The sequence below is a fragment of the Mchenga conophoros genome, linkage group LG16, assembly GCF_057382185.1.
Source record: "Mchenga conophoros isolate Kocher_MC1m ecotype Shallow Benthic linkage group LG16, M_conophoros_male_GT1.1, whole genome shotgun sequence".
In the NCBI taxonomy this organism is placed as follows: domain Eukaryota; kingdom Metazoa; phylum Chordata; class Actinopteri; order Cichliformes; family Cichlidae; genus Mchenga; species Mchenga conophoros.
Window position 1 is genome coordinate 12947063 of NC_140541.1, and position 14562 is coordinate 12961624.

General features: G+C 42.5%; 1 protein-coding gene across 1 annotated transcript in view; it reads right to left on the bottom strand.

Annotated features, from left to right (window-relative positions):
• The window catches only part of vwa8 (von Willebrand factor A domain containing 8), an 83409-nt gene that overhangs the window by 23563 nt on the left and 45284 nt on the right, over positions 1-14562 (bottom strand). Inside the window, exons 26-33 of the mRNA XM_085248841.1 lie at positions 13203-13354; positions 10988-11096; positions 10511-10649; positions 8580-8767; positions 3241-3360; positions 2958-3022; positions 2751-2876; positions 2564-2673 (exon numbers count right to left, since the gene is read on the bottom strand). Coding sequence (XP_085104967.1) covers positions 2564-2673; positions 2751-2876; positions 2958-3022; positions 3241-3360; positions 8580-8767; positions 10511-10649; positions 10988-11096; positions 13203-13354 — 1009 coding nt within the window. The remainder of the gene's footprint in view (positions 1-2563; positions 2674-2750; positions 2877-2957; positions 3023-3240; positions 3361-8579; positions 8768-10510; positions 10650-10987; positions 11097-13202; positions 13355-14562) is intronic.

Genomic DNA, 14562 nt, shown 5'->3' on the forward strand with positions numbered 1-14562 from the left:
GTGGAACAGAAACATGAAAGAAAGCAGTGAGACAAAAGAAAGAAATAGAAACTTGTCCATTGGGGGAAACTGGGACTGAGTGTTGTCGAGGGTCACATCAATAAGCTGAACTCACTCGTGCTCAATATTAATTTTTATTTCTTTATAAGCCCTCGCTCCTTGGGAAATCAATTGCCCTACTTCTGAACTCAACTCTACTCAATCTTTGTACTTCATGTGAAGAATGCAGAAATGACATCATTTAGAAACCTGTCAAGAAGCTCCCGCATTTCCTCTTAAGAATACAATCCACTGAAGTGTGACAACTATGAGCTATAGACTTTTCAAATGACTAAACATTTGAAAATGTATTTAACTTATGGCCATTTAATGTATAAACTTAGAGGTCTGAAATACAGCTGTTATTAGTTTAATTCTCTCTATTTCAGTCTCCATGTTAATTGGGTCTTTAAGAACTGCTACACAGCAATACAGAAGAACATGAAAATCTGTTAAATAAACATAGGGAGATTGCGGTTTGCCATTAGGTGCGATTTTCCGAAAACACAAAATTTCATTTCATCTATATGGTGACGATTGCCAGCTTTATCTATCTTTTAATCACTCTGACAGCTCCTCGGTTGGAGTCCTGCTTGATTGTCTTAGCGATGTTAAGTCAAAATTTCTAAAATTTTAACAAACGGAAAACTGAAGGAATTTTATTCGGTCTCAGTCGTTCTTTTGGTACCCCAGATGTTGACTTTGCTGCTCTGACCCCTGAAAAGCTCGGTTACTAATCTTGGGGTAAAAATCGACAGTGCGCTTTGTTTTGATGCCCACGTAAATGGCTTGGTGAAATCTTCATTCTTTTACCTCAGACGTCTGTCAGAGGTAAGCCTCTTCTCTCCAGGCGTGACTTGGAAACTGTCATCCATTCTTTTATAACCTCACGCTTGGATTACTGGAACTCCCTTTTAATAGGGGTTGGCCAGGGCGCTCTGTCACACCTGCAACTGGTGCATAATGCTGCAGCACGGTTTTTAACTGGTAAAAGAAAATTTGAGCAAATTACTCCAGTTCTGGCCTTCTTACAAAGGCTTCCAATTTAAAATCATTTTAAATTGTAAATCCTTAAACAGTTTGGCGCCTGTATATTTGTCCAATCTGCTGAAGCCCCCCTCGTTTACTCCGGTCAGCTGAGCAGCTGTTGCTCTCAGCCCCTAAATCGCGGCTGAAACTTGGAGGAGACTGAGAGTTCTTCTTCTTCCTCGTCACATTAGGCAATCTACTTCAGTATTGGTCTTTAAATCCAGGTTAAAAACAAATTTTTATCCGCTGGCTTTTGACTCAGTGAGTAACTGCCATTGTTAATTTATTGTTATTGATTTATTGTACTTTTTATATTTCTGCTGTACAGCACTTTGGCTGCCCATGTGCTGTTTTTAAAGTGCTATATCAATAAATTATGGTACGGTACAAAGATTATTTCAAAAGAGATTTCACTAATTACGATCAAAACGTGCAAACCTTTTAAGCGCAGTAGGACCCGCTTTGTTTGTTTGTTCTTTTTAGTTTCTTTGTGGCTTTTTTAGTCCATTTAAAAATGTGATGAATATAATGTTGGAGAAAAAAAAACAGTATATCCCACAAGTGGATATTTGACATATTTAAACAAGCAAACACTTTGAAACAGTCTCTAAAAGTTAAAGGTGATCTACATGAGCAACATCACAAGTTATTAGCTTTTCAATTATTTATTGATAAAAATATAAACGGATATTCTTGAATGGAAAAAGTAAGTGCATATTTGGCCTCCAGACGCTAGCATTGAACAACATCTTGAAGTTGTTTTGCATATTTGTCCACCAGTTACTGACATCAGCTTTCTAAGATTTATGACCACAAGAAGTCAAAACTTGTAGAGAACATATCTTTATTGCTGGACTGACGTGTTTAGGCTTGTGGCTTTCATCAGTCAGGGTCATCAGGATCATGATGACCACGAAAACCCCGAAGACACGTCTTGTGGCCATCAGAGCTAAAGGCCACTAGTCAATACAGATTACATCTATCATTACAGCCCTCTTCCTCTGCTTGTCTACCACCACTATGTCCAGTTGATTAGCCGCCACCACTTTGCCTGTCTGTAACTGGAAGTCCTACAGGATCATAACTCGGTTGTTCTCAACAACTCAAAGGGGCATTTTCCATTTTGACCTTGGGACAGGCCATACTCAGCACAGGTATTCCTGTATATTATACAGGCTACCTGGTTCTGCTATTCCATGTATGCCCTGCCTGCTAGCATCCTGGACACTGTTGTTATGTGCTGGATTGTCTCTGGGTATCTTTGCACAGCCAGCACCAAGGATCTTGCCTGGTGTGATAGACCACAACATCCCAGGAACGACATCAGATCTGTGTCCAGAAGAGCACCAGTCTAGTTAAAGCTAAGATACTGCGCAGGACCATTAAGCTCCCAGACCTCTGGTAGAGGTCCCAAGCTTGAATGATAAAGACAAGAAAAGTAAGATTTTTCATTTCGACTCTGTGTGTGTGTGTGTCTGTGTGTATAAATATATACCTGAGCTTGTTCCATGGCCTGAGTTGACTGAGTCCTCACTGATGCTGTGAAGCTGACAGACTCCAGAGTCTTCAGCTGCCATGTGCATGGGCTTGGTCAGCAGGAACTTCCTATACAGTCAGACATGCACGATTATTTTAAAGTTCAATCCAGAGACCTGGACAGATATTTGAGATCCATTACTTACTTGTTAGAGTTGCTCTCCAGCAGCAGCCAGCGGTCCTCTGCCACCAGGAAGACAGACTTTAGGTTGATCGGAAGGGAGATGGAGTGAACTCGTCCCTCAAGCACATCCAGGACCTCCAGCTGGTTGCTGCACATGCAAAAGCAGCGACTGATACCACAGGACTTCAGGATGCTGGTGCTGTGTAACAATGTCATGGATGTAGTTTACCTGTCCTCCTTATAGAACAGAAGCCAGTTTTTGTGGGAGAAGTCACGACACATTTTATACCCTGCCTGCAGGCAACAATCACAGAAACAAAAACACATTAAGTTCAAATCTTTTCACGGAATGATCAGATGAATAATTGACAAGTCTTTTCATAATGCAGTCTAGTTCAATGTCAGATTTAAATCTAGTCACGTGGAAAAAATAAAGCCTTGAATGAAAAGCAAAGAGTTTACGAGCCACAAGTGAATTTAAATTTGTCTCTGGAGACACAGAGTCTTCTGACCTGTTGTTCCTTACTGTTCCACCAGTTCGACGATCTGCTGGAAGACTGATCACTGTCGGGGGAAATCATGAGCCTCCGCAAGGCGCCTGTCACCAAGTCCAAATGGAGCACTGTGTTACCCTAAAGAGACAGAAAGAGGAATTAAAACTGGAGAATACAACTGAGAGGAGCCTGAATTCTGGCTGGTTTTCAGGGGATCAAACACTTTTCTCACTCGGTGCAAATTATAACTTTTGTATAATATGTTTTTTGGTATGTGTTTTTTAAATGATATTCTGTCTCTCCATTAAAATTAAACCATAAAAATTAGAGTGTTAATTTGTCTATTTGGATGCCATTCACCACTACACCACAACGCACCACTGCAGGACTTTCCTAACTACAACTACACAGTTTTCAAACAAAGCTTGCTGACAAGAAAATACAAGCTCACTACACCAGCACTAGTAGTGTCATTCAGGACACTGATTTTAACATACAGCTGCTTGTCTACAAATCACTCGGCAGCTCTGTGCCTAAACACATGTCCAAAAAGCTAAATACATATTATATGAAATATTTTGTTATTTGAAAGACCTAGGAGTGTCTTCTCATGTTTTAAGGTTCAAAGGAAACCTGTAGTGAGGTGGGCAGCATTTTTACAGCCTAATCACTTGGAGATCCAACACTTTTGTATAACACAAAACTGTCAACACTGAATACAGTTGTCAGCAAGCGTACTTGGAAGATTGATGGAAAAGGTTGGTTATTAGTCTGCTAAGACAGCGGTCCCCAACCTTTTTTGCGCCACGGACCGGTTTATGCTCGACAATATTTTCATGGACCGGCCTTTAAGGTGGGTCATTCCCCTCATCCCCAGACTCTGCTTCCTCCTCGGAAGACGTGTCAGTGGGATTAAGGAGGTCCTCGAAGTATTCCTTCCACCGCCTGACAATTTTCCGGGGGCGAGGTCGCTGAGGCAGTTAAACAACTCCTTGGTGGCAGAGCCCCTGGTGTTGATGAGGTCCGCCCCAAGTTCCTGAAGGCTCTGGACGTTGTAGGGCTGTCCTGGTTGACACGCCTCTGCAATGTTGCGTGGAGATCAGGGGCAGTACCTGTGGACTGGCAGACCGGGGTGGTGGTCCCCATCTTTAAGAAAGGGGACCGGAGGGTGTGTTCCAACTACAGGGGGATCACACTCCTCAGCCTCCCTGGGAAAGTCTATGCCAGGGTGCTGGAAAGGAGAGTTCGTCCGTTAGTCGAACCTCGGATACAGGAGGAACAATGCGGTTTTCGTCCTGGTCGCGGAACACTGGACCAGCTCTTTATCCTCTCCAGGATACTTGAGGGTGTATGGGAGTTTGCCCAACCAGTCTACATGTGTTTTGTGGACTTGGAGAAGGCATTCGACCGTGTCCCTTGGGGTGTCCTGTGGGAGGTGTTGCGGGAATATGGGGTGTCTGGCCCATTGCTACGGGCCATTCGATCCCTATACAACCGTTGCAAGAGCTTGGTTCGCATTGCCGGCAATAAGTCGGACTCGTTCCCGGTGGGTGATGGGCTCCGCCAGGGCTGCCCTTTGTCTCCGGTTCTGTTCATAATTTTTATGGACAGGATTTCTAGGTGCAGCCAAGTGGCGGAGGGCTTTCGCTTTGGTGGCCTCAGAATCTCATCTCTGATTTTTGCAGATGATGTTGGCTTCATCGGGTGAGGGCCTCCAGCTCGCACTGGAACGGTTCGCAGCCGAGTGTGAAGCAGCGGGAATGAGGATCAGCACCTCCAAATCTGAGGCCATGGTTCTCAGCCGGAAAAGGGTGGAGTGCCCACTCCGGGTCGGGGATGAGTTCCTGCCCCAAGTGGAGGAGTTCAAGTATCTCGGGGTCTTGTTCGCGAGTGATGGGAGAAGGGAGCCGGAGATCGACAGACGGATTGGGGCTGCAGCTGCAGTAATGCGGACGCTGCACCGGTCCGTCGTGGTGAAGAGGGAGCTGAGTGTAAAAGCGAAGCTCTCAATTTACCGGTCGATCTACGTCCCTACCCTCACCTATGGCCACGAGCTGTGGGTAGTGACCGAAAGAACGAGATCGCGGATACAAGCGGCAGAAATGAGCTTCCTCCGAAGGGTGGCTGGCCTCTCCCTTAGAGATAGGGTGAGAAGTTCGGCCATCCGGGAGGGGCTCAGAGTAGAGCAGCTGCTGCTCCACATCGAAAGGAGCCAGCTGAGGTGGTTCGGGCATCTGACAAGGATGCCCCTGGGCGCCTCCTGGGTGAGGTGTTCCAGGCATGTCCCACCGGGAGGAGGCCCCGGGGCAGACCCAGGACACGCTGGAGAGATTATATCTCTCGGCTGGCCTGGGAACGCCTTGGTATTCCCCCGGATAAGCTGGAGGAGGTGGCTGGGGAGAGGGAGGTCTGGGCCTCTTTGCTTAGGCTGCTGCCCCCGCGACCCGGCCCCGGATAAAGCGGATGAAGATGGATGGATGGATGGATGGACGGCCTTTAAGGTGTCGCGGATAAATACAACAAAATAAAACTAGTACCGGTAGGTACCGAAAAAATACGATTTATTCATAACACACTGAAAAGACCCAGGAAAACCGAGTTAACGATAAAAACAATAATAAAACAACGCTGAAAACCGATAAACTGTCCCTGAGCTCATCAGTGACTAGGATTGTCTTTTGCTTCCAATAACCTCCATCTGTGCTCTTTTACACCACCCACACAGCTGATCGACTTCTTCTTAATTAGTTTCACTGAATTAACTAAATATTTCTTGATTTCAACTTGTAATTCCCTGTGTGGTCTCCTGTTTTTGTTAATTATGAGACAGTTTATGACCATTTCTGTTTAATACTATAAATCCTAGTGTTTATTTCCTCCAGTACAGTTCCTCCATCAACAGAGGGTGCTCTTCTTCCAGTGGAACCCTCTGGTTTGGGTGCTGATGTTCCTCTACATTCAACAAATGTGCCTGCTGCACTTTCAACTAATTCAATTCAAAGATAAACCGATTGCCCGTATGGGCTTCTGTGTTTGTATGCAGGATATTTGTGTGTGTGTGTGCGTGTGTGTTTTGGATGAACTGTGCAAAAGGCTTTCGTTTGTGACGCACAAGGATTCATCTTCAATTGAGTTTTATGAGAAGGAGCCACAGGGGAGCTGGCCTCGGGCCCGGCTACCCTGCTTCACGCTAATGGTTTCCTTATGGCCTCCCATTCCTGACACTCACACAGTGATACTGAAGACAGAGAGGGCAAACCCCATTTCCTGATTCTAAACATACACTGCCATTGGAGGAAGTATGCACATCTGAGAACACACGTGTGCATCCTGCATGTGGATGTATCTGCACTAAGATTTTGTGTATCTGAGGGATAAAAATATAACTACTATGTTTTCATACCCTTAAATGTACCATTGTGATGTCTTTAAATACTTTCACAAGACTGTGGATGCATTCATTCATGTGTGTATGCTTAGCACAATCGGCCAACCTCTGTAGATTATGTATCGGAATTTCAGGAGCGGGACCACGCCTCCAAATACGCTCCTTCCGGTCGTCATCTATATAGGTTCCCACAGTTCTGCAAGCTGTTCATTCTCGTTTACGTGCCCCACCCTCCCTCCCTCCTTGTTCTCAATTCTTTAACTTCTTCACTCCTATTTAAGTACAAGGGGATCTGCCAGGCCCGGGAGCCATTGCCAGTCCCCTTCGGGGCCTTCCCCAAACCGCAGCTCACTTCATGTCCAAGCATTCACCTTTACCTACTAAAATGCTGTCAAACCTAATATGAGGACGTGGGCCCAGCTAGTGAAATGTGTGTGTGTGTGTGTGTGTGTGTGATGGTTTCCCTGATCTCCCTGGAAGGCCAATGACCTGCAAATGAACTTCATGTTGTCTGGACCTCTTCATTTTTAGACAGACGTAACATGATCCATCGCCACAGTATTTTTAGAAGTCCTCCTCTTGCCTAATATGCACCAGCTGTGGAAGTGTTCTGGTCGGAGAAACAGCCTACACACATTGTTCTTGTCTGACACTCTGCTGTCATAGGACAGGGTCTTACGGGGTAAGAGGGATTCAACGACCGACTCAACAACCACTAACCTCCAACCATTTTAAGAAGCGGACTTCTGCACAGCTATTTTAAATCTGTGAGGAATCTGTGGTTGTCCTCAAGAAATAAAAAAAAAAAAAGTTTAAATACCAGTGTTGTGTAAGTGTCCGGTTACTGGATTGTAAACAAGAACGTTAGACAAAAATGGTTAGACTAGGGTTCCTCAGTGAAGACCAACAGATGCAAGTGCACCCTTTCTATACCACTAAAACTACAAAACATACTTAATGGTGATTCTTTTCATTTATGTGTGTGTGTGTTTTTGGTTTTGTTGTTTTTGTTTTGACTCCCCTCCACTACCTTGAAGACACACTGTTGTGGGTTTTGACCACTGGGGGTGCTGTACAGCTTTGATGAATAAATCATCTTCTGGAACTCAGACGTTTATATCAATTGCAAAAGCCAGTCAAGTTTGATGCTGTTAAAGTTAGCAACACCCAAACGTATATTTGACCAGTCACGGAGGCTCCACTACCACCTGTCTAAGACAGACCAATCACTTCAAGGACACGAGGTTTCCTGACCACATTTATAAAAGCGCCTGGCACCATACCAGGTATTGTTGATAAATAAAGAAGAACGGTCTGTGGCCACCACCTGGAGTTGCTACTCCAGTGCACCTGCTGTCACCTTCATTTGCACCAAAGCAGGTGAAATAGATTCATAATGGTTTATGGTTCCTAACTGGACAGAGAGATATCCCTGAAGGTTAACTGACTTTGTGCTATACTGTGATGATCCAGTGTTTCCTTTTTATGGAGTACCTTGTGCTAGCACATCTATTTGTGTGATGCACTCATACTGTATATGAATCAACCTGCTAGCGAAGCCAGACACTTTGACATAATGACTTCAACCTCATGATGGTCGTCAAAATACTTTTGTATACAGTCTATGGTTGAAAACTGAAATCATGATAACATAGCAAAATGTACAAACTGATCAAAGTGGGCAAAAACTGAAAAATGTCACCTTGTCCATAGGTATGTTAAGTGTTACAAGCTACAAGCCTTTTAGGGAGTGTGTGAGAAATGTCAGCACAGAGCAAGCCCCAAACCCCACTTCCCTTTGAACAGGCATTTAGAGCAGTTTGGATAAACGGCCATTGGGCTGTGGTGAAAATGTGTAACATTAACAATGAAAATCTCATTGGGTACATTAATTTCATTCACTCGATCTAATGCAATCTAATCATGCAAACATGTCTTTGTGTACATGTGTATATATTTGTCTGCCAACCTGTTCCTCGTGCAGCACCACCTGTCCATCCAGTGGACTCCCAAGTGGAGCAACCGTAACAAAGGGCTGCCAGACACCACTGATGGTCCTGGGGAAGACATCGTAGAGCTCTATGCACTTGATAGTTTCCCCACGCTCCTTCATGGAGTACAGGGACACTGGGTTACAGGTGGCCACATACAGCACATCTGTCAAAACAAAGATTGAATGCATTCTCTGAATTGAGCTACTGCAACAGGCAGTACATTTCCCAGAATGCAAGGTGCTAATTAAATAGAGTAATGTTACTCTGCAGCTGTCGTGTCGATGCAAAATGGTGACAATCTGAAATTAGGGGTGGTCATCATTGATCGAATATATAGGGATTAATAAATACACTGTAGGGGTGATTTCTGACACAACCGATGTTATAATGGACACATGGCACTCAAGTGATTCTGGATTGAACTGATGAAAGAATTCTGCAGGAGACCAAAAACTTATTTGGGGGTGAATTCAGCAAACCTTTGAAGTTTAAAATCGGATTTTTAAGGAAATTCTGTAAATGTAAAGTTTGTAAATCCTGATGAATACTGAAATAAATCTAAATACACTTAGATAAAGTTTCAAAATAGCTACCCAACTGAGTGCATACAGGTGTTTTAAGATGGCTCGCATGGTGTGAGGCTTGCTTTAAAGGTTTTTTTTTTTTTCTTTTTTACCTCCAATGTGAAGTCTGACAGGTGCTTTTCAGTATGCTTCTGATTAGGCCACCTAAAGCTGATATAAAGCTTCTATAAACTTCTATGTTTTCTTATATATTGGTTAGTTGATATCATCGGCCAGTATGGACTTACTGCAAAGATATGAGGATATATGTTGTCCAGTATGTATGGACTGATTCTTATACAGCGCCTTTCTATTCTTCTAGAGCACTCAAAGCACCTAATATAAGATCCCTCATTCACCCATTCACTCCAGCACTTTTTTCTTCTATGTTTAAGTTCTTTTGTATCTAATGGGATTAGTATCTTGCCCGAGGATATTTGGCATGCAGACTGGAGCAGCCAGGAATCCAACCACCACTTTTCCGATTAGTAGATAGCCTGCTCTACCTCCTGTGCAACAGCCACCCTTGTGCATCAATGTAACACTTGTGATTGTCTCTTTTATAGAGCATGGTGCAGAAAAAGACATCTGGGGTGATTTACAAATGGTGTCATCACATAGTTTGTTAAGCAGAGTTACGTCCTCTCAGCACTGCCTGCAGCACATGTAGCAGAGTAGCACCACAGCTGAACAAACATGGCGCAAAGTCTAACCGTGTGTCCGTGGTAAGTTTCCAACTACTTTAAACTGTAAATTACTGAAAAGTTGTAACAGTAACTCCATCCTTAATAACTCAAGAACCAATAACTCAGGGGAAAAAAACAGTATTAAAAATCCAATCTCTTCTAATATCTTTTTGTTTTTAATTTTACTAAAAATTCTATAATTAGGAATTTTTAATTACCTTGTTAAATTTCCAGGTGTTTTTTTTTTAAATGTTCTTCTGTCGTTAGTGATTTTCCTATTGGTCTAATTACTTTTTAAATACATGAATCCATTCTTCATTATGTCATGTTAATGGTATCCTGTCTTCTTCCAGTTTATGATCACTGTCACTGCATATCTTGTGCTTTTCCTCTCCCTTACACAGCTGCACACTGTTTCCAGTACATACTTCAAACAGTTTCCTTGCTTCATCCTGTACTGTCCACACACACACTGAGGCCTAGGGTAAACGTTTTTTATTGTTGTTATTCCTTCCTGTATATAGCACCTTATTTACTTCATGATGCTTCACCCACTGAAATCTCTAAAGCATCACAAAGAAAAGAACATCTGATAACACAGACTCGAGGAGGGACTGCTTAATAACGTGCGCAAGTTTGTGTTTGCTTGTATAATACCATCTTTGGTGGTGACGTCACAGATGATGTTAACTTCATTCATGGGAATCTGCCAGTGGGCTTTCTCTTCAGTGAAACTCAAAGCCCTGCTTTCCTGCCTGTTGCAGGGGTACTTCTGGACACGCAGAAACACTGGGCCCTGGAAACAGACGTCAGACACTTATAGCAGTGCGCACGTACTCACAATATATCAAAACAAGTCATACTATTGCAACAACATGGCACACTCTAGTGTTCTGCTTGCAGCTTAAGTGCGAAAGAGTTAAAAGAGTACATTTGATAAGCAATGTAACCAGAGGAACCATTTGGGTTGTGGATGAACATCTTGATACATTTCTTACGTTAAAAACTCACTGCTGTCAGTCTTTTGTAGCTGGGAGGAATGTAAGATAACCACAGACACTCACTTTGAGTACTGGTCCAATACACGAGAAGTGTGGGGCATCACACTGTAATAACCTGTCTTCATGTGTATACCTTGACATCTATGGGCCGTGTGTCCGTGGGACACAGTAGTTTGCGTCGAGTGTTGCCACCTTGGTTTATGGTCCAATATCCTGTCATCTTGACCTCCGGCAGCGGAAACCTAAAAATTGAAGGTCACATGATAACTCCACTGTAAGGCCTGCAAAATGTAATTTATAATAAGAAAGTACTGGCACAGATGCATGGAAGTTTTTTGTTTTTTTCTGGGTGTGGGTACTGATGTTGTGATTTCTCATTTTGGAAATGGGAAACGATTTTGCTTGCCCACATCAATTAAGATGAACTCAGCCTACTTAAGGGCTCAACGTGGCTGCCACAAACTGACTTCAGATGTGAGCCTTATCCTGTTACAAGCTAGATTTTTAAAAGAAAGACTTTGAAATGTGATCCCATTGTCTCAAGAAAGGCTAAAGTCAACATATTCAGAACAAGCGTCTATGTGTTTGTGTCTGACCAGATGTCCACTGGTTTTCCCATGAATCTTATTGGCTGCAGGTGGAGTGAAAAATGCATCAGTACCACAAAAAAAAAAAAATTCTGGAGGATAGACAGTTCTCTAATCATAAGCATTTCTATGAATGGAAAAGCAGAAAGAGAAATTACTCTTTGTTTTCCATTTCCAAATCTGAATGGACAAATGTTTGCTGTGATGTGGGTAGAGAAACTAGTCTGATAAGGTGTTTAAGATGGGTGATGACAGAAGAGTAATTTAACGACTTGGATTGATGTCGGTACAGACATAACAGGAAAATACTTGTTTCTGTCCTGTTTGTTTCAGGATTTACTTGTTAATGAGATATGAATGTGTATTTATAAATGTGATACTTAAATAAAACCACAGGAGACAGAAGAAACAAATATTTTCCTTTATTTAAAAGACAAAGCTGTACATTGTGAGGCAATGGGGTTGATTTCAGAATAGATTTTTCTTATAAATAGGTTTTAGAATAGATCTTTGTTTATTTAACACTTCAGGAAGCATTGTGGAGACTTCATGAAAGCCTAAAGATCTAATAGAAACCACTCATACAGTTCAAGGCAGCATCAACCGAGTTCAAGCCTTTCAGGAATTCAATGCCAACAGTCAACAACATTTTAAAATTACAAAATGATGCCTGACAGTCACACACTCACGTGGAACAGTCCCTGAAACCGCTGACCTCTCAGAAGCCACTTTCAGTTGGCAAGTTTCTGGAAAGGTTCTTTGAAAGGCAACAACAAAACTACCAACACAACAAAAACCACTGGCATTAAGACAAACTCCGGGGGAACAATTATGCTGAAAAATCTATGCATTAAAAGATTGCATGGCCAGGATTACTACTGCATGTCTTCTGCATCTTTGAGTTGCTCAGCTCACTACAGAGTGCCTTCCACTCGCATCGCACTAATTTAGTGAAGTATTTCACTATATCTCTTTGTAATATGTAATAAGAGAGACATTTCTCTGTGATTCATTTGCAGCGTTCAGAGCCAGCTCCAAACCAGAAGACAGATTTGTGTGCCGGGGGCCTGTGTAGGAGGGGCAGCACCGTGAAGAATGCACTAATGGAGAAGAGCATCTTGCATGCACGGCAAATATTGTACACTGTGCACGTCTGCCATCACTTTACCAGACTGAGGAAGCTAGCAGGGTTGATTATTCACATTTGAATGGGCATCATATTAGATTATATTTCCACTGTGTGTTAAGCATCGATAGTTTTTGATATATTTAAAATAGCTGACATGCTAAGATAAACTCTGAACAAATCAAGTAATGACAAGTTTAGGTTCCATTATTTAAAACCGCTTCTGACAGATTTCTAATTTTATGAGGGATAAAGGTTTGGATTAACAAGAAAAACGGATCCTCTGTGGAACTGATAAAGATCCGAGATAAGGCTCTACTCTGCGATCATTCTGAGCAGCGCCACACATCAGCTAGCACCTTTTATAGTATGACAAACCCCAAATCTTGATCTGCTCCATCGTTGACTATGTGTTCGTCATGTATTTTGGTCCATCCAGCTATTATTATCCCCCTGTGAGGCTCTGTGACCACAGTTCTAACAGTGCAACAATCTGATTCTGTCTGTGTGTGTGTCACGTAATTGATGTGCCTCTAATGTGTGTGTGTGTGTGTGTGTGTGTGTGTGTGTGTGTGTGTGTGTGTGTGTGTGTGCGCGCGTGTCTTGTCAAACATCTTGTGCTCCCGATGCCTTACTCCTTAGCCAGCTTGACAGAGCTGGGCTTGGCTCCAATGGGAATCCCGTGCTTGTGCAGTGCTTCAATTAGAACCTCCCGCATGTCTTTGTTGTATGAGTCAAAGTCAAAGACGTTTCTCACCACGTTGGCCAGACCCTCATCGGGAAATTTCTAGCGGGAGGTAAAGGAGAGTAGGAAGGAAAGGCCAGAGAAGAGGAAGTAAAAGAGGAAGGGTCACCAGGGAAAGAAAAGGAAGAGGAAGGAAGGACACAGAGAGTAGGAGGGGGAGAAACAATGATAATGACAGGTGGGAGGTGGGAGTTATGGAAAAGGGGGCAGAGACAAGGAAAATTAATATGATTTTCAGCTCCTTAACAGGGGTCAACGCAGGGAAAGTTTGGGATAAGACATAAGAAACGAAGATTAGTCATCTCTAAACTCTGAACAATGACAGACAACAGCATCTTTGCTCCGTCTTTGATGATAATTACAGACTCCAGTTCTAATGCCTAAAAGCATTTTCTGTATTACAAAGCAAACATGGTGGCACATTTGAGAATGATACTACCTACGTACTGTACAAGTGATGTTTCCTGGCAGCTTAGAGCAGTCCTTGGATTACTTGTATACATGCTGACTTCAATATTTGATACTTACGCCAGTTTAATATGAGAATCCACCACTGGAAGAATATATTTACAGTATGACAGACAATAGAGGAAAGAAGAAATGGTCTTTTTTAAAACAGCAGATTTCTGATGCTTTCTTTTATATAAGCAGACAACAACCTAAAACATTGTTGGAGTGAAGATTTTGGTGACAGACTTTCTTTTTTTTTTTTTTTACAATACCAAACCAGCACAGGGGTTTGGAACTGTTTGTGTGCACACTGAATATTTAACAGTAATGTAAAAAATATGAACAATAAGTGTAATATACCATGTTTGTCTGATTAGAGTATTATAAATAAGCAATGAAGGGAGAAGTAAAGACAGACATTACAAATCTAATTTGATAGCTGCTTTCAGTACTTGACAGTTATTGAATATTTCAGAAATTTTTCAGACTATATTTCCAGGCATAGAAGTGCTTGACAGCAAGGTGGAAATTAACATAATAGCTGCAAATACGAATGCATCCCCTGCCCTTTCAACTCCTTACTGCAATACATCTTCAGTTCTGATGTGAGTAATCTTCATGCCATTATTAGGACCATAATTGCACTTTTAAGCCTCCATATTACAGTGTACTTATACAGTCCAGTGAATCGCTGCACAGTCAATAGCAGTCTCTCCCAGTAGGTTACAGCTGACTATAGAGCACTGAGCTGCATCGATCACGATGGTATAAATTAAGGTTAAAATAGCAATGAAGGCATA